Genomic DNA, 26605 nt, shown 5'->3' on the forward strand with positions numbered 1-26605 from the left:
GGCCGCGGGAAGAGCTAGGACCACAGCCTCCACACTTGGGGCACAGAAGTGCACGCTCTAGGGAAGGTTCCAGAGGCAGTGTCTCCACCCTTGACCCTGCTCCACGTGGGGTGCAGCCGCCTTGCTCCTTCTAGCCCCGTTTCTGCAGTGCCTGGCTGGCGGCCCATGTTCCGGGAGCGGTGCACCCCAAGCCTCCTGCTACGTGTGGGGATTGAAGCAGCCAGCTCTGAACCCTGTTCACGCTCCGCAGTGGAGATCTGGGTGCCCTGATGCCTGGGGTGGGGGGAGGTCTGCGTGGCCCCGGTCCCGCGGGGCCTCTGGGGCAGGGAAGCCTAGTGGTCAAGACAGTAGCTGGGCTCCCAGTCAGCCCTGCCCCTCAGTGGCTGCCCGCCCTCCAAGAGGGTGCAAGGCCACTCTGTGCCTCAGGTTACCCATCTGGAAGGCGGGCCGTTGTGAGGTTGTTGGGCATGGGAAGGTGAGCCAAGGCCAGGGCTAGGGTGTGTGACTGGGAGCTCTCTCTGCACAAGCCGGTGTGGAGGTCGGGTGGACGCAGGAGGCCAGTGGAGGCCGTGTGAGCTGAGTGGGGACACATGCATGTGCACGTTAAGCACGTGTCAGTGCACTGGGGTCGTCAGGACAGACATTTGCCTTACGGTAACTATGTTTTTTATGTAAATTACCCTCGGGTCCTTACCAGGCTATGAATACAAATATAAATCACAGACTGTTGACCTTTTGTCCTCTGGGTCAACAGAGCGTGGTGGGAAACATGGCCTTTGGTGCCCTGGTGAGGGCCCAGCGCTGCCCTGCAGCACACTGGCCCCCCAGGTGGCTTTGCCTGAGGACCTCATGGGGACAGAGCGTGGGGGACGGACCTGCTGAGCCCAGGTGTCAGCACACAGAAGGGCCTAGGGCCGCAGGCCCCTCAGAGCACCTGTGGTTCAACTAAACACAGTGCAAACTCCCAGAACGGAGATGCCTGTCCGTCTCAGCAGATGGGGTGCAGCCACCAGGCCTGGGAGACCCCAGCTGCCCTGGGAGACCCCGTCCTGACAGCTGCACAGAACCCCAGCATCGATGAAGATCTGAGGGCGCAGGGCGCCACGCTTGACCCGTGAGCAACCCCAACTCGTGGTGTTAGTGCCTGACGTTGAAAACAAGCCTCAGAGGGGCGCCTGGGTGGCCTGGTCGGTTAAGCGTCCGACTTCGGCTCAGGTCATGATCTCGCGGTCAGGGAGTTCAAGCCCCGCATCGGGCTCTGTGCTGACAGCTCAGAGGCTGGAGCCTGTTTCGGATTCTGTGTCTCCCTCTCTCTCTGCCCCTCCCCTGTTCATGCTCTGTCTCTCTCTGTCTCAAAAATAAATAAACGTTAAAAAAAAAATTAAAAAAAAAAAAGAAAACAAGCCTCAGAGGGAGTGCCAGGGTTTGGGGGCGGGGCCCCAGGGCTGCGGGGGGGTGGAGCGCCAGGGCTGGGGGCGGGGTCCCCAGAGGTGGATGCCCCTTCTGGGCCTGATACTGCCCCGCCTCCCCCTGCAGAGGCAGCTCCCTGCGCATTGTTTGCGTAAGAAGATGTGGTCTGACAGGCACGATGGAATACTCCGCGGCCACCAACAAGAATGAAATCTTGCCGTTTGCAATGACGGTTGAGTTAGAGGGTATGACACCAAGCGAGAGAAGTCAGTCAAAGACAGATACCCTATGGTTTCACGCGTGTGAAACTTGGGAAACAAACAGATGAACATAGGGGCAGTGGGGCGAGAAGACAAGAGAATGAAACAAACCACAAGAGACTCTTAAATACGGAGAACAAACCGAAGGTTGATGGAGGGAGGTGGGTGGGGGATGGGCTGGATGGTGACGGGCATTAAGGAGGGCGCTGTCTGGAGTGAGCACTGGGTGAATCACTGGGTTCTACTCCTGAAACCCACGTTGCACTGCATGCTAACCAACTAAAATTTAAATTAAAGAAGATCAAAGAGCATTATCCCCCAGGCAGGGGTGTGCCTCTTTGGTGAATGGGCGGGGTGCTGCGTGCTGGGTGAAGCCAGGTGAGGCCTGGGCGTGTGGGGTGCTCTGTGGGACGCCCCCCCGCACCCCCAGGGGGGCCACAGGGGAGGCTCCGGCCTGGCGTCACACCTGGGGCCACGCCTGGGGCAGGGGGAGGCCGTAGTCACAGCTTCCGTCAGAACCCAGGTAGCTTGCATACAGCTTGCACATTCCTGAGCAGGGGTGAAGGCTCACTCCCTTCCTTGTGGTAAAGGACCAGCAGTGGGTGTGTGTGCCGTGTGCTGCCCCCCCACCCCCCCCACCCCCCCCACCCCCCCCACCCCCGGGGCTCCGCGGGACGGGAACCGCGTCACCCACCTGCTCTGTGGCTGTGCTAGCCGGCTCCCCAGCTCCGTCCAGAATCCCCTCCTCAGCCCTGCAAGTCCCGGGTTCTCGGCCTGCATCTCCAGGGGCCTTGGGTGGGGGCGCGGGGCTTTCCTCCGTGGGGCCCCAGCCCGGCGCCCCAGACGCCCCGTCCCCACCTCTGCCGGCGCCTCCGGGTCCTCCCCGCCGGATCTCGGGCTCCTGCTCTGGCCGCAGTCTGGCCGAGGGCTGTGTCTTGTAGCTGGAAAGGCCATTCATCCCCTCCAGAAAGGCCTTCCTGGGGTCTGGAGGGAAGAGCTCCGATGGGGGCAGCTGGGGGCCCAGCGTCAGGCAGAGGGCGCTGGCCTCCGGGCCGTCGGGCAGGAGCCTGGGGAACGTCTGCACTTTCCTCAGGCAGCTCCTCTCCGGGTCACCCAGGGGGCGCTGGGCGTCCAAGACGAGGCTGGCCAGCCGCTCTCCGTTTCTCACGGGGGCGGACAGTAGGGGCTTGGAAGGCAGGGCCGCGGGCTGCTCCGGGGCGCCGTGGGCTTCGTGGGCGGGGCGCTGGGCGGGGCCCTCTGGGTCCGCGGTGCGGCCCCCGGGTTGCTTTCTGGGCCCTGTGCTTCCTGTCGCCGGCCTCCCGCTGCAGGAGCTCTCGCTGACATCTGGGCCAAAGCAAGGAGATTGCTGTGGGGGACGCGGCCAGTGACCCTGCGGGTCACCAGAGGGGATGGGGATTCCTCTCCTGCACTTCTGGGTCCCCCACTGCTCCCCCCCCACACGTGTCACCATCTGTGTGTGCGTGTGTATATGCCTCCCCGTCTTCATCCACCTCCTTGATCACAAAACCCAGCTGATTCTAAATACTGAGGCTCCAGAGGGTCCGGGCCACGTCCCCAGCCTCCTTGAGCCCCCTCGGGGTTTTCCCAAGGTCACCCAAGCATCTTGTCCAAAGAGCCTTGGCTTTCTGGCACAATTACATAGTGATGTTCCCCGAAGGAAGACACTGAATCTGGCTGCAACCCTGCCCTGTCCTGGTGCACAATGTCCCCCCCACGTGTCTGTGTCTGTGTGAACCACACTAGAGACACACGGCCCCTTTTGTGGCCTGCAGCCCGCGTGGTGGTGACCGCTCTCTGCTTCGCTGTTGGAGCCACGCCTCAGGCCCGTGGTCCCCGGTGCGGCGGGTCCCTCCGGCCACACGTGCCTCCCCCGAGGGCCCTCCAGGCTCCTCGCTGCGGGCCCAGGGCAGAGCGATGCGGGCATTTGTTCGGAAGGCCACCTGAGACCGTGCCAGAGTCTCACGTGAGCCGAGAAAGTCCCAGGTGCTTCAGCAACAGTTTCCATAGCAGAGAAGCAACGGGCCTCAGAGACACTGCGTGGTGTTGGCAAACGGAAACGAAGAGTGAAATGGCCCCGTGTCCAGGGACTGACCTGCTCACAGACTAGGACAGAGACAAGAGGCCTAATACCGGTCACTTCTCACCAGGACCTGGGTTTTCACCCCCAGCCGCACGGGGGTCTGCAAAGCGTGCACAAAGTGACTGAGAGGGTGAGTGTGTACGTGTCGATCTGCGTGCACGTTTGCACAACGGGTTTGTATGTGGGGGAGAGTGCTGTCTTTGTGCACGAGTGTGCATGCTTGTGTACGAGGATGAAGAGGTGTATGACTTTGCACTTTCATGTGTGTTAATGTGAGTGTGAACACGTGTGCTTGTGGGGCACACGTGGTCTGTTTGCATGTGTACACGTGGGTGTTTCATGGTGTGAGAGTACAGAGGTGTGAACACGTGTGTGATCTGTGCTGAGACCTGTGCACGTTCACAGGCACGTATGTGAGTGGGTACGTGCAGGCGTGCGCACGTGTGCGTGACCATCTGTGCGCATGTGCGCGTACGTGTGTGCGTGTGCTTACCTTGAAATGCTCCAAAAGACTCAATGGAGAGCACCCTCCTCCCGACGGCCGAGAGGCTCCGGCACAGGCGGCAGGAGGACGTGAAAAGCATCTTCTTTTCACACAGCGCTATGATGCTCTGCAGACACGCGTGTGAGCGCCTCAGCCGGGACCGCTCACCACGAGGAAGCCCTGTGGCCGACAGCCCGCCCGCCCGCCACGTTTACTTTCTGGCATAAAAACACCCTGTGTCCCGGGATTACGGGAAACCAGGAGATTCTGTTTAGCCCACGAGAATTATAAGCCACGCCTCTTCATAATAACAATGCATAATAAGAAATCAAGTTCTTGTTTAAGCAAAATGCAATGCCACCGAACCCCAGGGGGAGAGCCCGTATGACAGAGGGGCGAGGTATGGGGACAGGAGGGTCCCGTGGGTGTGTGCTGGGGCATCGGGGCCATGGGGAGGGTCTCAGGTCTCGGCCTGGGGGTGAAGTGCGGGTATGGCCGACGAGTCTTTACCTGGAGGTCTGGCCGGTCCCTGGGGTTCTCTGCCTGCATCTGGCTCAGTAAGGCCTCCAGGTCCTGGCTCAGCCTGGGCTCCGGCTCGGGCTCGGGCTCGGCCACATACTCGAGGGCCGCCTTCAGCGTGGCCCCCAGAGAGTAGATGTGAGCCTGCGGCACCAAAGAGCCTGTCGGTGCCGTGGAGCGTGGCTTGTCCCCACACGGCCTCTGCTCCTCTGGCCAGGAACGGGTGTTTTCGGGGACCACGCCTGCTCTGTAGGGCCGGCACAAGCACGGCCAAGGTAGCGCCTCCCCCCACCGCGGGGCCCCAGGCGCGTGGGTGTGGGGTCTGTGCTGGCCTGGTTGCGCCCACCGGTGCCCCTCCCGGGCTCCCGGCCCACCCCAGCACCACCCAGGGTGCACAGATGCTAGGGTCCCACCTGTGAAGGCTGCCGTGTCTCTGAAGGGCGGAGTCTTCTATTTTTAAACCTGCATTTCTCTAACTGTGAATGAGACTGAGCATCGCTGGGCACGGTTTTAACTTTTCCTCTTTCTGCCCACTCGCGGACTCCCTACCTCCACCGCGTCGTGGCCTGTTTGGGGCGCACCCTTGGCGCACTGGGGATCGGACTCCTGGTCTGTGTGCCACACATATGTTCTCTCCTCTTGTCACTTAGCTTTCGACGCGGTTCGTGCAGTTTTTGACATTCAAAACTTCCTTTTGTTTTAAGTTTTTACTTTTATTTAAGTAGTCTCCATACCTAAGGTGGGGCTCGAACTCACGACCCCGAGACCGAGAGTCGCACGGTCCTCCAACTGAGCCAGCCACGCGCCCCTTGACATTCATAATGTCTAAGGTTTAATTGGTGAAATCAGACGCTTTTTCTTCAGCTGCTTCTTAGGAGGAAGCTCCCTAACCCGAGATGATAAAGACAGCTTGCTTTTGTTTCCTCCAATATTTTTATAATTTTTACACACCCAGCTCTGACCCACTTGAAGTGTGCTGGCGTGCTGCAGGGTCTGGGCTTCTTTCCCTCCTGGTAGAGAGCACCCCCTGGCACCATTTAAAGAAGATCCCACCCTCTGCTGCTGAGCCACTGCCCGTCCCGCTGGCTCCCCTGGGACCCTGAGAACCAGCTGGCCTCTCCTCCTGTCCTCCTCTCCAGACGGTGCTATTTTAATTATAGTAGCTTCAGAGTGTATTTTCACGTCCTGAGGACAAGTCGTCATTCTCTTTTTTTTCTTTTTTTTTTTTTTTCTTTTTTTTTTCTTTTTTTTTTTTTAAATTTTTTTTTTTCAACGTTTATTTATTTTTTGGGACAGAGAGAGACAGAGCATGAATGGGGGAGGGGCAGAGAGAGAGAGACACAGAATCGGAAACAGGCTCCAGGCTCTGAGCCATCAGCCCAGAGCCTGACGCGGGGCTCGAACTCACGGACCGCAAGATCGTGACCTGGCTGAAGTCGGACGCTTAACCGACTGCGCCACCCAGGCGCCCCTCTTTTTTTTCTTAAAAAGTTTGATTATTTTCACATGTGTCAGGTTTTAGAAAACAAATCTAAGTTCCCCTATTCCCATTGAGAAAACAAACTAAAAACAGTTGGGATTTTATTGTAATTGCACTGACATCGCAGAATTCTTACAAGATAAAATGCTTAGGATGTCACCAAGATGGCCACCAACATGTCCCCAGGGCCTGTTCCTCAACAGCAATTCAACCTCCATCCATGGCCAAGAGCCTCTCTGTGGGGGCTGTGGGAGCCAGTGTCTCGCACCAAGGGAACCTGGAGGGAGTGTCGCCCACCTATGTGTCAGGTAATAGGCAAGACAGACCTCGGTCCTGGCTGTGGACCCTACTGCTGGACTAACGGGGAAAAAAAGACAAGACTCGAATTAACAGAATGGGAAGGGAAAGAGGAGACATTACAAGTAACACCACAGAAATCCACAGGATCTTAAGAGACTAGTACGAACAACTGCACGGCAACAAATCGGATAACCTAGAAAAAAGTGGATAAATTCCTAGAAACATAAAACACACCAAGACTGAACCATGAAGAAATCGAAAATCTGGACAGACCGTTACTAGAAAAGAGATTGAATCTGTAATCAAAGACCTCTCAACAAAGAAAAGCCCAGGACCAGATGGTTTCCCTAATGAACTCTACCAAATATTTAAAGAAGAATTAATACCAATCCTTCTTAAATTCTTCCAGAAAATTAAAGACAAGGGAACACTTGCAAACTCATTTTGTGAGGCCAACACTACTCTGATACCAATGCCAGATAAGGAACCAAAAGAAAACTATAGGCCAATATCCCTGATGAACATAGATGTATAAATTCTCAGCAAAATGTCAGCAAACTGAATTCAACAACAATCATAAGGATCACGCACCATGGTCAAGTGGGATTTGTCCCAGGGTTGCAAGGGTGGTTCAACACCTGCACATCAGCCAACTTGATGACGACATTAGTAGAATGAAGGATGACAACTGTACGACCACCTCAGTAGGTGCAGCAAAAGCATTTGACAAAATTCATCATCTTTCATGATAAAAACTCTCAAGAGACTGAGTGGGGAAGAAACATATCTCAACATAACAAAGGCCGCATGTGACAAGCCTCCAGCTAACATCACACTCAACGGTGACAGGTTGAGTCCTTCTCCTCTAAGATCAGAGCAAGACAAGGGTGCCCACTGTCCCCTCTCCTATGCAACACAGCCCTGGAAGTCCCAGACAGAGCAATCAGGCAAGAAAAAGAAATAAAATACATCCAAATCAGAAGGGAAGAGGTAAAACTGTCTCTGTTTGCACACAATATAATCCTACACACAGAAGAGCCTAACGAGTCCACCAGAACCCTGTTAGAAGCATCGACAATTCCGTAAAGTTGCAGGACACAAAATCCATATGCAGAAGCCAGTTATATTTTGTCCACTAACAATGAAATATAGGAAAATAAATACAGAAAACAATCCCATTCACAATAGCATCAAAAACATAATTAAGAATAAATCTAACCAAAGAAGTGAAAACTTTGTACATTTAAAAGTTTAAGACTTTGGGGCACCTGGGTGGCTCAGTCGGTTGAGCGTCCGACTTTGGCTCAGGTCATGATCTCACAGTTTGTGAGTTCAAGCTCCGCATCAGGCTCTGTGCTGACAGCTCGGAGCCTGGGGCCTGCTTTGGATTCTGTGTCTCTCTCCACCCCTCCTCCACTCACGCTCTTTCCCTCTCTCTCCCTCTCTCTCAAAAATAAATAAACATTAAAAAAATTTAAAAAAAGTTTAAGAAAAAAAAAGTTTGGTGAAAGAAATTAAAGAAGACACAAACAAATGGGAAGAGACGCCATATTCACGGGCTGGAAGAATTAGTATTGTTAAATGTTTGTATTGGTATTGTTAGTATTTTTAGAATTAGTATTGTTAAATATTTGTCCATACTACCCAAAGTCATCTATAGATTGAATGCAATCCCTATCAAAATTCTGATGGCATTTTTCACAGAAATAGAAAGAAATAGACCCCTAAACAGCCAAAGCAATCCTGAGAAAGAAGAATGAAGCTGGAGGCATCACATGTCCTGATTTCAAAGCTATGGCAGCCCAAACAGCATGGTACTGGAATAAAAACAGACACACACACCAATGGAAGCGAATTGAGAGTCCAGAAATAAACTCAAGTCTACACAGTCAACCGATATTTGACAAGGGAGCCAGTAATACTCAATGGGGAAAGGACAATGTCTTCAATAAATGTTGGGCAACTGGATAATCACCTGCAGAACAAAGAAGCCGGACTATCTTGCACCACTTACAAAAATGGACAAAAATGAACTCAAAATGGATTAAATATTTAAAAACATTTTTTAAGTTTTTTTTTTTTATCTGAGCTTTTGAAATTAAAATAGCAATGCAATCTCACTGGAACGATTGGAACATTATTGCACAAAGATGTATAAAAGCAAAGATAATTGATCACCTTTCCTCCAATGCTATTTCAGTGATAACAGTGTGATATGCATCCTTGTTCACCCATATGAGAAAAAAAACTAAAATAGGCAGAATCTCAGGCAAAACCAGAGAATCCCAAAGTGCTTGAGACTTTTCAGCAAGATCAAAGCCGACCAGAATTACCTTCTTTGTTTTTAAATTTTTTTTAACATTCATTCATTTTTGAGAGACAGAGAGACAGAGTGTGAGCAGGAGAGGGGCAGAGAGAGAGGGAGACACAGAATCCAAAGCAGCTCTAGGCTCTGAGCCGTCAGCACAGAGCCCGACACAGGGCTCCAACCAACAATCTGTGAGATCATGACCTGAGCTGAAGTTGGACGCTTAATGAACTGAATCACCTAGGTGCCCCCAGAATTATCATCTTCTTTGGATTGAATCTTAATATAGAAAGATCTAGACTGAAGGCTTGGGGCTAGAGTCAGGCAGAGGTCACCAAAGGGCACCAAGAGAAGCAGACCTTGAGGATTTAGTTCTAGACAATTAGCCCTGAGCAGAATCCTAGATGCTATACATTTGGATTTCTCAATTTTGATTTTCTTAACCAAGCTTCACAGAAGGAGGCATATGGTGACATGGCAATCAGTGACTGTCATGTATCCTTACGACAGCTCTTACCACCAAAGTGTATTTAATATGATGTTTTTGTGGGCATGGTTATATTGTGCAAAAATTCCAAATTCAAGAAGAGAAGACACATGATCCCGACTGTCAGAGCACAGGAAGAGAAGTCATGGACCAAGGGGCAGATGAACAAGTAAACAATCGGCAGAATGAACCAAGGACTTAATAGCGGTGTGTGCGGAGTGGTGTGGGAGGAGGGTCTGGTTCAGGTGTATTTTTGGACAAGATGGGCCTGGAGAGGAACATGCAGCGACCTCTGCCTACTGCCTTTGCCCAGGGAGGTGCTGGAAGGAAAACTAATTTCTCATGCAGAGATACATTTCAGTATGAATCCCATGGAGCATGATCCCACGATGCCCAAGCTGTCTCTTTGGGGCTTTTGACTTACAATGTGCTATGCAAATTGTGAGATCACAAATACCTTTAAAGCTACAAAATGTATCTGTCTACTCCATGGGAGAATTTGAGGAAATAACCCTTCTTTCTTCCCTTCCCTTCCTATCTATCTATCTATCTATCTATCTATCTATCTATCTATCTAATCTATCTATCTAATCTATCTATCTATCTATCTATCTATCTATCATCATCATCATCTCCTATCTATTCATCAATGATTCATCTATTTATATAATCCTATGTATGTATGTATATACAAAAAATGGATTAAAGACTTAACATAAGACCCCAAGCCATAACATTCCTAGAAGAAAACACAGGGAAGAAGCTCTGAGACATTGGTCTTGGCAATGAGTTTTTGGATGCGACACCAAAGCACAAGCAACAAAAGAAAAAACAAATAAGTGGGATGACAGCAAATAACGAGCTTCTGAAGAGTGAAGGGAACAGTCGACATGATGAAAAGACAACCTACAGAAAGGGAGAAAATATTTGTAAGCCACCTGCCTCATAGGCAGTTCATATCCAAAATATATGAGGAGCTCAGACGACTCAACAGCAAGGAAACAATCTGATTAAAAAAATGGGCAGAGGGACTGAATGGAGGTTTTCCCAAAGAAGACATCCGGATGGCCGACAGGTACCTGAAAAGATGCTCACCATCACTCACCATCAGGGAAACGCAAATCAAAACCACACCTGTTAGGATGGCTACTGAGAAGACAAGGGGTGATATGTGTTGGTGTGGATGTGGTGCTGGTGGGAGTGCAAACTGGTGCAGCCAATGTGGAGAACAGCACGGCGGTTCCTCAAAAATTAAACACCGGATAACCCTATCGTCCAGCCATCCCACTTCTGGGTACATGTCCAAAGGAAGTGAAATCAGGCAATCGAAGAGCTGTGTGCACCCCACGCTCACGCAGCTTTGCTTACAAGAGCCAAGAAGTGGAAGCAGCCTGTCTATGTTTGGAAGAATCAGCAACGAGAGGAGCATCATTCAACCACAGGAAAGGATGGCCCGTGAAGGCATTAGGCGTGTGAGGTAAGTCTGACAGAGGAGGACAAATGCTGGGTGCTCTTACTTCTACGTGGAATCTAAAAAAGCCAGACTCACAGAAACAGAGAGTGGAGTGGAGGTTGCCAAGGGCCGGGGGTGGAGGAAACAGGGAGATGTTGGAGACAGGACCGAAACTCACGCTTATAAGATGTGTAGGTTCCTGGCATCTAATGTGCAGCTTGGTGACTACAGTGAACAACACTGTATTATACACTTGAAGGTTAAGAGAGTAGATGCTAAGTGTTCTCACAACCAAAAGAATGGTAATGACGTGATGGAGGTGTTAGCTAACCCTATTGGTAGTGTGAATCATTTTGCAAGATACAAATGTATTAAGTCATTAGTTTGTACGCAAACTTGCGCAACGTCATACGTCAGTTATGCCTCCCAAAAGCTGGGGCAAACTTAGATGCAGGGATAGGGTCTGTCTCCTCCCTTCTCGCATCCTATTTTCTTACCTTTGGAAAAGCGGTTCACTTTACATTTCTATCCTTCCTGCTATATTTACTCCGGACTTTCTGTAGTTGTTGTTGCTGTTATAAATGAAACATTTTCCATTTCATCTCTAACCAGTAATTACCAATACAAAGAGAAGCTACTTATTTTTTGGGGATGTATCTTGTTTCCACCTGGCCTCTGAAGCCTCTTATTCTGTCATTTTCCACTGAAGCCGCTTAGACTTCAGGCCCACAAACTTGCTCTCTACAGACAAGGCAATCCTGTCCCCTGACCCCACACACCAATCAGCGTTGGCCTCCCGCTGCCTGCTTGGGCCCCCATGTACGTGGCTGAGCTGCACTGATGACTCCCAAATCCATCCACTCTCCCCATGCCCAAAGCTGGGCCGCTGGGCCACTACCCCACCTCTCACAGAAGACATTGGAACTCCCAGCCCTGGTCCCCAAGATCTTCTTGGGGCAGCCTTCTCTCTCTTCTCACACACTGACCATGTCGATCACACCCCGGGGCCCCTGCCTGGGGACCCACGCAGCCAGTGTCCAGGGCTTCCTGAAGGGGCCAAACTTAAGTCAAGGGGCTTCAAGGACTCGGGCAGATGCCTTGTTTTAGGGACCTTGCTGGTTGCTAATGCTTGGGGTAGAAGGAGAGGCAAACCCTATGAGGCCCTACCTGTAGGACTCCAGCCGGGACTATGAGCTGTGGGAGTGCAGTTCTGCCCACCACCCTCATCACAGCTCTGAGAATAAAACCTGTCTCTGTGCCTGCAAGGCCAGGGTATCTGCTTCTGCCTTTACCACTCCCTATTTCCCTTCAGGAACACTGGTACCCATCTATCCAACCACCTGTCTATGGTCATCCATCTACCCACCCACACATCCATCCATCCATCCATCCATCCATCCATGTATACATCTATCCATGCATCCACCCACCCACCCACCCAAACATCCATCCATCCACTCATCCATCATTCCATATCTTTTAGTTTGACAATAACTCAGCAAATAAACTTCTTATTGGTTGTTGGATGACGCTGTCCATGACATGCTGGCCAATATCAGCATCTTTGCCACTCAAGCATTTTTGCACGTTTCCTTCTGTCTTGGAAGCCCCTCCCAGGTCTCAATCTGGTGAACCCTACTCACCCTTCAGGTTCCAACCTGAATATCACTTTCTCATAGAGTGGCCTCCAGGGACTTTTGACCTGGCTGGGGACCCTGTCATCTCCTCGAAAGGCCCCATTCTCCTCTCTCAGGACCCAGCCCACTGCCTACATCAAGTCTATCCCCTGTGAAAGACCATGACTCCCGTGAGGCAGGAGCCCATCTGTTCTGTTCACTGTGAGGCCTGACATACATGTCTGTGGACAAATGGCAGTGGGCAGTAATAGTGGGTGGCGGATGCTGAGGTCATCCTGGCTAGGCTCCACTGGAACCCGCACATACTCAGGGTGATAAGGTCCAGAGAAGACTCCTGTAGCAGTTGGGGGCTTGCCTGGGGCAGGCCTTGAATGTTGGCCATGGGTCACAGTTTTAGCTTTTGGAAACTAGCCCATCTCTGGGGTTTCCTGAGCAAGGGTTGAGATGTTCAGAGGATGGTCCCAGGAGGGCCAGCTTCCATGCATCTTGGGTTTTAGGGAGACTGAAGGGTCAGCCCAGCAGTGGGTGGGTGGTGGGGTAGGGTCACAAGGGGGAATTCAGTATGAGGACTTGAGGACTGCTACCTATCTTTGTCCTCTCTCTGGGGCGGATGTGGGGGCAAGACCAGGCCGGCAGGGGCTGGTGGGCAGCAGCATGAGCTATGCCAACTAGAGGTCTGGAAGGTGTGTGGTGGGCAAGAGGATGGGCTCAGTCTTGACACGGCCAGCAAGTGGTCCAACGGGCTGCACCCGCGCAATAGTGCAGAGACACAGAGGTCAGGGCCAGAGGCGTCTTGGTGTCACAGCAGCAGTGGCACTAAGAAAACACATTTGCCACCATGGTTCCTATGGGCAGGGGGTTGCCACCCCAGGACGCAGGCAGGAACAGGTGCCTGGGCAGACCTGACGAGCCCACGTGACACGTGCAGTTATTCCTGGGGTCTCCAGATGTGACGCTTAGGGATGTTCTGACAGCCCCAGGGACAGGCACCAGCATGAAGCTAATACAAGAGTAGAACAGAGACCCTGGAATCACAGGGCTGATGGGGGATGCATGGGCCCATGCAAACACTGGGACCAAGGCATCGGTGCACTCTGCAGGCCCCTTTCATGTGTCAGGTAAGAAGGATTGTTTGCTCCATGGACGGAAAAACAAAGAAAATCACCTATCACCCATTGGGAATTAAGATAACTCAGAAAACAAGACTTTTCATTATAGGAAGATTCTAGAGATGTGACGCATTTAAGACTTGGGAACCCTGCTTGTCACTGTGGACAGGCTGGGTTGTGGACTCTATCATGGACCCACCTGGCCCTGCACCCCATAGGGTGTTGCCATGCTTGTGACATGTGTGTTTCTGTATGTGTATTACACCTCAAAAAAAGGCAGACAAAACTCAACCCGTTCTTGTTGCCAAACAACTCATAGGCTAAAGAAGAAATCCCAGTGGGAATTAAAAGAAATACTTAGAAGTAGAAAATACTGCAGATGCTACAAGGCAAAGCTTGCAGGATGCAGCTAAACCCATGTTTTGAGGGAAATTCATAGCCTTGGATATAAATGTTCATATTAGAAAGGAAGATAGGCTGAAGACAGACGAGCTGAGTGTCCAACTTATTTTAGAGAAGGAATGCTTACCAAACTCAAAACAAGGAAAAGAGAATGGAAAGTAGAGCAGAATCAGTCGAAAAAGAAAATGAAACCACATCGGGAAAGATCATGTGGTATAAAGTGGGCTCTTTGAAGAAACTAACAAAGTAAAACCCCCCAGTGCGACTGACAAGTGCAAGGGAAGAGAATTTAAATTATCCAATATCCCACAGACGGTGCAGGGACTAAGAAGGGACACTGTCTACAACCAAACGCTGATGACTTAAAAAACAATTAAAAATGGGTACATTTCAGAAATATTCAGCTTACCAGAGAGCTGATTCAATGAGAAATACAAAATAGATGGACCCTGTAACTGTTAAAAATTGAGCAGCACTGAAAGAACTTCCTTCAAAGGGAACAGGTGGCCTCATAAGTAAGTGGGACCAGCCCTCCAGGAGCAGTGCGCCCTGTCGTTACATAAACCCTCCCAGGCAGGGGCAGGGGCGCTCGCACAGACTGAGAGGGCCCTGCCCCCAGTACCAGTCGGAAACGGCACAAAACCCCAGAGTAAGCACCAGCAGATCCAATGCAACAGTGCACCAAGAAGATAAGACAGCTGGCCTGGTTTCTCTAAGCAGGAAAGGATGAATTGACATTAGAAAATAAATGCGTAAGTATTAAAAATCTCAATGATCAGTTCAAAGGGTGCAGAAACATTTTCGTAAAACCTAAGGTACATTCGTGATAGGACATGGCACAGAGGGCAGGCACGTAGCAAACGCCACCCTGGCTTTTCCCCCCAGAAGGGGAGAAACAGCACTTTCTGAGCCCCGTGTCCCTGAGGCAGGATGCGGGCCCGCTACACTGTGCTACCTGGCACCTTGCTGCGGCTCCTGTGGGCACAGAGCAGGATGAGAAGGGAGACGTGATGCAAAACCTTTGCACAGGCTGGTGACCTGGTCAGTTAGACAGAAAAGCTAAAGAATCTGTAAGTTATGGGAAATAACGAAAGAGTTTAGCAAGGTGGATGGACATAAGATTGAGATAATAAGTGAACTGCGTTTCCAAAGACTAGCAACAAACAAGCAGAAAAATGCAATGACAAGATGACCATTAATTTAGAATAGAAGCAGAAAATATCCAGTTCCAGAGCATAAACTAGTAAGTGATATTCAAGACTCCTACAGTGAAAAAATGTTACTGAGATCTAAATAAATGAAAAGGAAGAAGTGTTCATGGAGAAGAACTTATAATGACTGAATTCTCCCCAAAGTGATGGACAGATTCAATAGAGGTGTTTTTTTAATGTTTATTTATTTATTTTGAGAGAGAGAGAGAGAGTGGGGGGGGGTGGTAGAGAGAGAGGGAGAGAGAATCCCAAGCAGGCTCCGTGCTGTCATCACAGAGCCCAACGTGGGGCTTGATCCCACGAACAGCGAGATCGTGACCTGAGCCGAAACCAAGAGTTGGACACCCAACCGACTGAGCCCCCCAGACGCCCCTTGATTCAGCAGAGGATTTTGTGGAACCTGATAGCTAATTCTCAGATTGACGTGCAAGAGTGAAGGCTGAGCAGAGTCAGAACACTTGAAAAAGGACAGGAGCGGGTGCCCAGCCGGGAGGGCTGGGTCTGGGGCAGGGGCCGGGAGCACGGAGCCAGGAAGCCCACCCTGCTGTCCAGAGCTGGGTGCACAGCGGCTGTGGCCAGCATCGGGGTTGGCAGGTCCAGGAGCGGGTATCCACAGGGAAACGCATAAAACGGGGCCGTTACCTCAGCTACAGAAAAAAGTCAATTATGTAGAAATTACGAGCATGTCCCTGTTAGACCTTGGGGGTGGCGAGGTTTCTTAAGGTACAACAAGTACTAACAATGAGAGAAAACATGAATAAATTTGACTATATTAGGGCTGAGAGGAGATTATACTGAGGCAGGAGACCTCCAAGGGGCCCCTCCTGGGGCGAACGGTTTTCAGGGTGACTGGGCCATGCTCTTTGCCGCCTCTGTGTCGTGCGGTCCGAGCGCACCCTGGACCCTCCGGGGTACACCCGCGGTGCCATCGCGACAGGCCGCACGCTGCCGTGGAAACCACGCTGGCTTCCACAGAGCAGGGCGCTACGGGGCTTGCAGATGTGTGAAACAGCCCCACCCTTCTCACGGTTTTCTTGGGAAAATGCTGCTATTGCTAATAGAAATACGTCCCGTGTGTCAACAGGCAGCAGTTTGATGCTATTTTTAAGTGAATTACTAGGTAACCGCTTCCCACGTCTCAGCCCTGGTCTACACCACGGACCGGTAGGCGTAACCCGCACAAACAGAAGCTCTCTGGCTCTGGCCGCTCTGAGATTTGCAGGGGCGTAAAGGGGTCCCGAGAGCCAAAGAGGCTGAGAGCCGCTCGCTGCCTTAAAGACGGTGTGAAGACAAGTCACAGACGAGACCTTTACGGTCCCGGCAAGACGGTGAGACTCTGAAGAAAAGCACGAGGAGACGGGCCCGCGGGCGGCCGGAGCGCACGTGTGGCCGCCGCGTCGCTGGGCTCACGCCCCGGAGGAGCTGCGGCCCAGACCCACGGAGAAGGCGCAGCGCGGGCGGAGAGGCTCGCTACTTCACAGGGGTGACAATGACAGCGCGCGTGGCCCGATGGATCTTCGCGGAAGTGCGTAAAAGGAAGTTCCAGAGGATGGCACGCATCGCAGCTGATGCTCGTTTTAGAATGTTAAAAACAGCGCGAACGAAACGATACTGCTTTTAGGCACAGAACCGCGAGGGGACAGGGAAGGAGTGCAGGAGCCTGGCCGGCGGACCGGGGGCGGGGGCAGAGGACATCACTACTTTCTGGGCTTTAGTGTCGTGTCCGGTCCGGTTCTAAAGATGCAGTGAAGGGGCGCCCGGGCGGCTCAGTCAGTTCATCTGACTCCAGCTCAGGTCATGACCTCGAAGTCCGTGCGTTCGAGCCCCGCGTCAGGCTCTGTGCTGACACCTCAGAGTCTAGAGCTGCTTCTGATTCTGTGTCTCCCTCTTTCTCTGCCCCTCCCCTGTTCCTTCTTTCTTTCTATCTATCTATCTATCTATCTATCTATCTATCTATCTCTCAAAAGAAAAGAAAAGAAAAGAAAAGAAAAGAAACATTAAAGATGCAGTGAAAAGGCAGAAGCCTGTGCACAGACCAGGGACGGGAACGGCCACAAACAGAAGGGCACGCGGGCCTGGTGCTGACCCTTCAGGGAAGCCAGGGACCTGACCCACCAGCGACTCGGGCCTGCGTCCTGCTGCCAGCGGAGCTGGGACAAGGGGCTCTCAGCGAGGGGCTGGGTTCCAGCTTATTTTAAAGGAAAACTGAGCACAGGAGGAGCCAATCCTAAAACTCTCATTTGGGGGTGAAAACGTAACCTAATGTCACTAAGCTAATGTGTTTTCATCTACAGTTTTGAGTTTGTAACTAAACACTTACTTGTTAACAAGTGATTTCGTTTTCTCCACTGTCTATGGGGCCGGGGCTCTGCGGAAAGCTGGGCTCTCCAGCCCTTCCTTCGTGCCCGACCCGGACCTCCCGCACCTGCGCACAGCAGGGCCCCGGGGTCCATTCTAAGGGTCGGGGGTGGGGGGGGCCCGGGGGCCTTGTGGGTGCTGCTCCCGCTGGGGACTGATGCTTCAGAGGCCACGTGTTTCCTCTGGGTGCCACGACCCACCCTCCGCTAATTCTCCCCGAGAAACCGTGACTCCCCGCCAGCCGCCACTGCCAGTTCCAGACGCTCTTAGCAAGTTAAATCTAGTAAATTCGCACTCGGGAGACATACTCTACAGCTGTCATGGCACGCGCACATGCAGACAGCAAGCCATCACCAGAGCCGAGCTGCCCCATCGGGACCCTGAGTCTGACAAAGGTGGGTGTCCCAAGACAGCCCCCCCGACCCCGCACAGAGGTGCCTCAGCCCCAGCGGCCTGGCCACCCACCTCAAAGGTGTTCCCGGTCACATCGAACTCCGGGGGAACAAAGGCACCCTCGGGGTCATCTGGGGACGGAAGAGAGAAGGCTCCGGTCACACGCCCACAACGCCCAGGGTGAAGAGAGACCCGCCAGCCCGGGGGGAGGCGCGTCGCCTCCTGCTTCCCGGGGGCCGGTGGCTCTCTCCCGACCCCCTTCTGTCCCCGCGTCCCTGAGGAAACAGCGGTTGAGAGGGAAAACCTCCCTCTTCACTGTGAAGTGTGGGGAAACGGTCCCAAGAGCACAGTGGCGGGGAGGGGAGGCCACGGGAACACTGGAGGCAGATGTCAGGCGGCCTCCTGTGCCCGCTACGATGCCCTCTGCACGTGCACCCCCTGTGGGCCAGCAGGACCGGATGCCTCGGAGCTGGCAGCCCCCGGCTCGTCCCCGCGGGGACCGCGTGAACCGTGCACGCGGGCCCTCCCGCCTCCTTCTCCCGCAGCGGTCCTCGGGGCTGGAGATCCCACCAGGGGACCAGGGAGGCCTGGGCTCTGTTGCCCCGGGCCGGCCCAGGGCGCCCGTGTCCACACTGTGCCCCACAGCTACCTTCCGCGCCCACCCCTGCCGCCCCGCCCCGGGCTCACCGCTGAGCAGCTCCATGAAGCACACGTTCCCGCTGGTGTTGAAAGCCAGGGTGTCGGGCGTGATGCAGAGGGTCTGGAAGATGGCCGCGTGGGCAACGCTCCTCATGGACAGGCTGCACTCCAGGCACACGGCCCACGCTTCCTGCTCGCTGAGGCCGCTGTCCCGCAGCGACAGGATGTCGGCCAGGGACACGTTCTCCTGCCGAGACAGGCCGCGGCTGAGACGGGTCTGGGGACGGGCCCAGGCCGCCGTAGGGCCCCCTCCCCAGGGAAGGCCCGGCACCCCCACGTCGAGGCCGATTCCAGGGAAGCAGACGGCACGCGGCGACGTTTCACTTTACGTCAGAAACAGGGTTGCAGGCAAAGGCTTTTTAAGGAAAAACAACTAACCCAGAATGTCACCCAGCCCACTGTCCCCTGTGGCCAGAAGCCACAGAGTATTTGGCAAAATGACCGGCACATCATTGGGAACAGGTGTTACTCCTGCGGTCGGGACCCAGTTCTTTGTCCCAGAACTTCTGGCCGCCCCACAGCCCCCTGGCGGAGGCACCCGGCCCACAGGCTCACCACCCGCGGCTCGGTGGGCACGCCGAGGGCTTTCAGGTCGTAAGCAAGACGTGGGCACCGGTGGAGACGAGCCGACGTGTACAAATGCACGGTGTGCGGGAAGCCCGTAGCAGAGCAGGTGCTCCAGGCAGTGCACGCAGGACCCAGGTCAAGGGGCTTTCTCTTGCAGGCCGGACCCCAGGCCTCCCTGTGCTGGGCTCAGCGTTCACATCCGACTAGACTCCGCTGTGACTACGTCACCAGCACGCACACACGCACTCCGGATGTGTGCACGTCGGACACCCGCACGCTGTCAGACACGCACACACCTCCCTTGTGCACGCACGCACGTGGGTTTACACCAACATGTGCACTCACATGCACACATGCAAATCACACATGTACCAGCACGCTCATAAAACGAGTTGATGTGTCCTCAGTGGTCAGGCATATGCCACACAGTCTCACACACGCTCAGATGCCCATACTTTCACTTAAATGCACACTGGTGCAATCCCGAGTCACACACACCCACACACATTCACACATACGCTATACACACCCTCACACGTGCACAACATACCTGTATGCACACACTCAGACCCGTACGTGCACCCTGAGTGTGCACACACACACTGCCACACGTCAGACACCTTGGATCTCGAGGCCCTAATCTGGCCTGCTGTTCAATGCCCTAGTCACCTCTGTGCGTCTGTGGGACCGTGTTCCACCGGCCCTCGGGAGGGAGGAGCTCAGGGAGCCAGGCTGGGAGCTGGAGCCTGCAGGAAGCATGTGCGTGGGGTCAGGAGAGGAGGTGGAGGGTGGGGGAGATGGTGTAGAAGAGAGACGGAGCCCCCTCCTTCTCCAGCCTCAGCTGCCCACCCCTCCCAGCATACAGGAGTGTTCTCCCCGTGTGGCCAAGCCCTCCAGGCCTGGAAAGTCTCCTAGCTCCTGCCCTTGAATTTTCCCCATTTGTATTGCAAGGAATCCCCACAACCACAGACATAGGGGACAAAGAGCTTAAGCCAAGAAAGAGAAAGAGAAACAAGGAAAGAAAGAAAGGAAGGAAGAAAGAAAGAAAGAAAGAAAGAAGAAAGGAAAGAAGGAAGGAAAGAAAGAAACAAAAAAGAAAGAGGGGGAAAGAAAGAGAAAGAAAGAAACAAAGAAAGAAAAAGAAGGAAAGAAAGAGAAAGAAAGAAAGAAAGAAAGAAAGAAAGAAAGAAAGAAAGAAAGAAAGAAAGAAAGAAAGGAAGAAAGAAGAAAGAAAAATCAGGGACTGGCCCCCATGGGCACCTTGGCCAAACCTCTGGGGTTCAGCAGTGCAGGTGACAGGAGGGGACCCGGGCCTGGGCTGCCTGTGCCCACGTGACTTGGCACATCCCACCATCTGCTTCCTCCTCAGAGCTCAGCACAGGCCTCCACGTCACTCCCCAGGCCCTTCCAGCTCTTTCTGTGGGGTAGATGGATGAGGGAAGGCCAGCCAGCCCACCGGAAGCTGGTTCGAGAAGACGGGGCCACGGGGTTCACCCACATCCAAGTCAGAGCTGCCAGCCAGGCTCCAGAAATGCGTGCAGCCCTGTGATGAAGGTGGTCTGGGAGTTTTCAAAGGAGAATGAGGGCACAAAGCAGAGCACAGGATTAGACTCGGGCGTGGAGGAGGCTGGCAAACCGGAAAATCTGAATTTCCCAGCCTCTGAGGTCCACGGATGAAAGGTCTGTCTGATCTGGCTCAGTCTAGGGCCCTCGCTGCAGCACGTGGGCTCCCCAGGACGCAGGAGAGCCCAGTGATGCTCGCGGGGCCTCGTTAAAGAGGCGTCTTGGCAGTGTGTACGTGCACACACAGCACACATGCGTGCACACGCACATGCACGCGACCACACAAGTAGACACACACTAACCAACAACCCAAAGCCTGGGTTTACGCTCCTGAGGAGAACGAAGCCCACGGCGCGAGCGTGAGCCGGTCCCCACCGCAGGCACCTTGTTGATGCTGTGCTCGCGGTGTCTGCACAGGCTGCAGGCACCAGCTTGTGCGGGTGTTGACTGAATGTGCCGCCAGGAGAAGGGAGCCCAGGTCGGGTGCTCCCCGGGGGCATCTCACGGCCCAGAGCCCAACTTCCCGTTCGGGTCGAGGGCCCCCGGCCCAGCTGGAAGATGCCCCGTGAGCGGGGAGGCCCCTAACCCCCAGTGCCTGTTCACAGTGGGAGCATCTAAACGGTGGGGGGCGGATTCTCTGTGCGACTTTACGGGGCGGATTCCGTGGGTCATTGCTTCCAGCACAGGGCGGAAGCTGCCACTCGCGGACAAGATGCTCTCGGCCCCTCCAAAGCCCAGCTGTTGCAACGGGAAGGCACGATTCAGCTGACACACGGTTCCAGGGCGGGGCTGAGATGTGCCGCTGGTTCCGATACACCAGCACGGTGGCGGGGGGTCACCAAGTGCTGGGGGACCCTGACCCATGGCCTCCCTGGTCACCTGTCCTCTGGGGCCTGCCACCCTCCCTTCCGTTCCGCCTGCTCCAGCCCTGGCTGTTGGAATGACCCTCCCTTGCCTGAATCCACGGCCCAAGGAGGGCAGAAGGGCTGAGGCTTGGCTAATGGGCCGGGCAGGGGTGAGAGACGGGGAAGCCCGTGCCAGCCACTCTGCTCCCCCAGCGCACGTCCCCACCAGAACCCCCAGCCACCTTGACAGACAAGAGCCACGTGGGCATCCTGCACGTCTGTGCCCATCTCCGGGTCCTGTGGGTTCCGAGCCTTGCTGCCAGGTGGGCCCGGATCCGGATACCACGGGCCCCAGGGCAGGACTCGCGGCTCCACTGGCCGCGGCAACGTTTCAGAAGGAGGTGACGGGCTGGGAACAGAAACACCGGCCACAGCTCCCACTGATGCCTGTCTGTAGTCCCCCGTCCAGCGCAGCCACAGACCCGCACCCGTGAGGGCCCGTGACAGGCCGGAGGGTTCGTGGCCTCCCACACCGCAGCCATCCCCTGCCATTGCCAGCGTGACCTGACCTTGTCGCTGCTGGGCAGCCTCTGGTGGCTCTACCTCTCGGGTACAGACCCAGACTTCAGCGCAGGCCCAGAAGGTTCTTCAAAACCCAGTAGAGCCCACAGGGCCTGGAACCCCACCCCTCACTGTTGGCCAGCAAGGTGCTGCCTCGGCTGTGAGCAGGCCTGTGAGCTGTCCTTCCCTAGCGATTGTGCAGACACAAACCCCGTCCTGTCCAGGCTGGGAGGAGGGGTGCTCCTCAGGGAGGCTGGTCCCCAGGGAAGCCCCTCGCCAGCCACAGGGCAGGGCTGGCTTCCCACCTGACCACGCTTGTCTGGTTATAGCAAAGTGGGTCCATCCAGGAGCTTCTGTGCCTCGAAGACCCCCCACCCCATTAGAGATAACCCTGTGAGTCGGGGTTACGTGGGGACCCACAGGGACCGTGGATGGTTATTGTTCATTTCAAACATACTCTCGTATGTTACTTTTCTCAACCCTGGAGCACCGTGATGGGAACCCCCAACAGAAACCCAAATCATTGCTGAGGACACTTGTGGACAATCTCGGGGCCTGCTGGCAGCTTGGAGGAAGCTGGGGAGGTCTGCATAGTACCCCGTTGGGGGTGCTTGCCCTAAAGCGCCCCCCTCCAACTCTGGACTGTCACCCAGCACGAAGCTCTCCTCACCTCCCCAGTCGCCTGCTGCTCTGTGTCGTCTGGGTGGGGTCATCACGTGGACCTGGAGGGCCCAGTGGGAATATCTGTTTCTTCACAGGGCACCCACAGCCGTGGGTGCCTCCAGGCTGCCCCCCCACCCACCTTCACATCCCTGGGCCCAGTCTGGTGCCCAGTGCCTGGATGCTGGGGAGATGCTCACAGAACCCGGAAGGGATAGGAAAGCCCCCTACACCGCAGGGAAGTCTAGAAACCCGGAGATGCCCTGCCCCGGTGCCAACTTCACCTCCAAGTCTGCCCTGTCCTTGTCCCCTGGAGGCCCCTGAAGGCGACATCACCTGCCTCCAGAAGGCCTGGCATCTGCCCCTCCGGCAGCCGCTGCTCTGCCTGGTCCCTCATCCTGACCTTTGCTGCGACCAGTGCAGCGGGACAGGTGGGGCGACAGCCCCCAGGGCCTCAGGCCCGCTCACCACGGGCCCCGGTGGTTTGCAGCTGAGAGAACCCTCCGGGGCACACACCCAGAGTGGAAGCGCTGGGACACTGCCACCAGCAAGGGGTCTGCCACCATGCCTGTCCCTGCTGACGTGGCCACCGTACAGTCTTTCAGTTCTTGCCATCTAGCCCTCGCGGACAGGTGTTCACGGCGGTGTATTCTGCGTTCCTTGATATTGATGAAGCCAGACATTTTTCATGTGTTCACTGGCCATTTGGATTTTCCTTGGGGTTACAACCAGGGAAGGACATTCCCTGGGGCTCGTGGGGAGTCCTGGCCTGTCGTGCAGTCTGCTGTTATAATCAGCTATAAAAATGGTGAATTCCCATGTCTTGTGCAGTCTGTCCATGTCCTGGGTCTGGCACCCACCACCCCTCCATGGGTGAGAAGATGCCCCGTGTCTTCTCTGTCCTGGCTCTTTCCGGGGTTTCCGTCAGTATGGGTGATGTTGCAGTCTGGCTACCCCCTCACCTTACACGGGATGGCTTTTCAGGTGCAACCTGACGCCATAATGTTAGCAGGTGCAGTCACACGACTCTGATGGGGATTGAAAACCTCCAACACCAACCGAGTTGAATGTATGCAGGAAGCATAAAGTCTGGATCAGGTGCGTTCACAGGCACAGGACATTGGTCTGGCTCCGAGGCTTGAGCTGGGCAGGCTTCCTATTTTACGGGAGCATGCCCAAAGACAGTGCCTGTCTCCCCCAAAGGTGAAAGAAGTTTGGAGGGCTCATCTGAGCTTTCCCAATGGATGCTACTAACCCAGTGGCATCCCACTTCGTCTGGAGGCCTCGGTCACAGGACGATGGGAACCTCGCAGCCGTGTGCCCTGTGCACAGCCAGGGGGCTGCTCCAACCCAGAGGGGCACCAGGGAACCCTCCAACCCGGCGAAGGCAGCAGGGCCACGGGGATACAGACCGTGGGCGGGGATCCGGCTCTGGCTCTGAATCCCGGCTCTGCTGTTGTTTGTTTGGCACCAGCCACAGGGCACGAAGGAGGCCCTAAGAGGATGGGGTCGCTGATGCAAAGAGCCACGTTCTCCGTCTGCTTTGGATGGTGACTTAGGAGGTGAGTCTTCTAACAGACACACTGAAATGTGTCCTCTGGGGGAGATTTTGAAGGCTGTGGGCTGGGCGCACCCTTTCTTTTTGCATCAAAGCCATGGAAATGCCCAGAGGTTTATTTATTCTCTAGCTTTCCCTCACTGCAGCCTTGTCTCTCACCAAATCCAGGCCACCATGGCGGGGCGGTGGGGGCGGGGGGAGGCACACCAACCCTCAGGTCCGGCCTCAGCGGCTCTTGGCAGGCCAGCCACGGGGTTCCCACGGCAGGCTCTGCTCCCCAGAAGGACAAGGCCACCATGTCATGCACCCTGCCCTTAACAGCCAGCCTTCTTGCAAAAGTGTATGTGGGGGGATGGCAGGCAGAAGGCAGAGGGCCCTAGGGGGCTGTGGCTAGGTCCTTAGGAACCCCCTTATCTGCTCTAGGAGGGTGGTGGCCGTGTCTAACTCTTGGCCACCAGTCTCGCCCACGTGGGCACTGGAGGGTCCTCATCAGCAACATGCCGGTTACAGCCCGTTCCGTGGATGGTTGCATGATGCCAGGATCCCTCCACAGTGAGCACAGAAGCCCAGGGATTGGGGCATCTGCCTGCTTGGAGGCTTGGAAGGCCCTCCTTTGCCAAGACCCTGGAGCCTTGGGTTTTCCTGGGAGTGGCTGCCTTCTCGGGGGGCCACCTATCACATGGAGGGACCTGGTTTGTTGATTTGGCCCCAGGCCTCAGCCTGCGGGTGCCGTGGGGAAGCAAGAGGTGCAGGCAAATCGGTTCTGTGGGCACCTGTCCAGTTAATGACCAGAAGCTCTATGTGGCGGAGACTGCTGGTCCCTCTGAGCCTTGGGAGGGGGGATGCTTCGGGACTCCGGATGCTGGGCGGAGGCCTCTGCTGTTCTGTGTGCAGGCAGCAGCCCTCAATCCCGGGGGCTCCCCCGCCCCCCCACCCAGCTCCTGAGCAGGCAGGCCTGATTGTGCTCTGCTGGCCAGTGCCTCCCACTGACCTCCTAGGGTGCCAGCAGGGAGGAGGACAGTGCTCCACCCCCTCCCGCTCACGACGCCCCACCCCACACTCATCCATCCAACGTTTATAATCAGGAGCCCCCACCCTCACCGCGGAAGGACCCAACTTCTTCAGTGACCACCCACCCACTGCTGTCCCGTGGGGCTGACATTCCAAGGGTCCTGTCCTCTCAAAGCGAAAATGTTAAGGCTGACGGGGCGTTGCTGAGAGCGGCCTCCAAGACCTGGGCCAGGGGCAGGGGTCCTGGGAGCGGGGGCACCCTCCCTCGGACTCCCCCTAGGAGCAGGTGGGGGGAGGCGGGGCCCACCGCGCCCGGGCTCACCTCGTCCTCCGGCAGAGTGGGGAGCGGCTCGAAGTCGTAGCCCGCTAGGTCCTTGCCGTCCTCCTCGTACAAATCCGCCACGGCCGCGTCCATGGCCTGCATCGTGCGGGCGCGCGGGGGGCGCCTCGGACTCGGCCAGCGCTGGGGCCTCGCGCTCCGGCCGGCGCCCCTGCCCCGCCGCGCCCGTCCGGCCTGGGCCTTCCCGCGGGCCCTGCGCCCGGCTCCGCGCGCGGCCGGGCTCGGGCTCCGGTTTGGACTCCGGCTCCGCGCGCGGCCGGGCTCGGGCTTCGGTTTGGACTCCGGCTCCGGCTCCGGCTACGCGCTCCCCGCCGCCATGGCAACGCGCCCGCCCCCCGCGGCCCCGCCCTCGGCGCGCCGCCCGCGCGCCTGCCGCAGTGTCACCCGAGCGGGGGACGGGGTGTCCAGGAGGAACCGGGGGTCCCGGCACTCGCCAGGCCGGGCTCACTTTGGCGGGCGCTTGGGCGCGACTGGGGTCTGCGCGCTCTCGGGGACTCGGTTCCTCGGGGACGCTGGCGGCTTCTGCAGCTGCACGGAGCCGGCGGCCTGTGCGCGGCCGGCACTGTTTGGGGCGGGGCCTCTCGTGTGGCCGGCGTCCTCAGCGACGCCACCGCAAGCTGCTGCCTGGGCCTGAGCCCACCTGGGGCCCCGAGGTCGAGGGCCGTGGCCCACTCCCAGGAGGGCTCTGGGTGGGACGTGGACCCTCCGTCCGCCCCCCCCTTTCCTCCCCCCGCCGCCCAGGGGCGCGGCTGCCGCAGTCCCCGCTGGGGGTGGCGGCCGCGGAGGCGCGCGGTGGTGGGGGGGGGGGGAGGGGAGACGGGAGTGAGGGGGCAGGAGATCCGGCGGGGGCCGGTCTGGGCAGCTTGGGGTCTGGCCTTGCCTCCTCGCT

At 55.6% G+C, this 26605-nt stretch overlaps 1 protein-coding gene across 1 annotated transcript in view; it reads right to left on the reverse strand.

Moving 5' to 3' along the window:
- The window catches only part of KNDC1 (kinase non-catalytic C-lobe domain containing 1), a 62906-nt gene extending 37106 nt beyond the window's left edge, over positions 1-25800 (reverse strand). The window contains exons 1-6 of the mRNA XM_030335179.1: positions 25699-25800; positions 18600-18798; positions 17985-18043; positions 4766-4918; positions 4265-4382; positions 2365-3014 (exon numbers count right to left, since the gene is read on the reverse strand). Of these exons, the coding sequence (XP_030191039.1) occupies positions 2365-3014; positions 4265-4382; positions 4766-4918; positions 17985-18043; positions 18600-18798; positions 25699-25800 (1281 nt within the window). The remainder of the gene's footprint in view (positions 1-2364; positions 3015-4264; positions 4383-4765; positions 4919-17984; positions 18044-18599; positions 18799-25698) is intronic.
- Positions 25801-26605: the final 805 nt, after the last annotated feature.

This window comes from Lynx canadensis, chromosome D2 (genome assembly GCF_007474595.2).
Source record: "Lynx canadensis isolate LIC74 chromosome D2, mLynCan4.pri.v2, whole genome shotgun sequence".
Lineage (NCBI taxonomy): Eukaryota > Metazoa > Chordata > Mammalia > Carnivora > Felidae > Lynx > Lynx canadensis.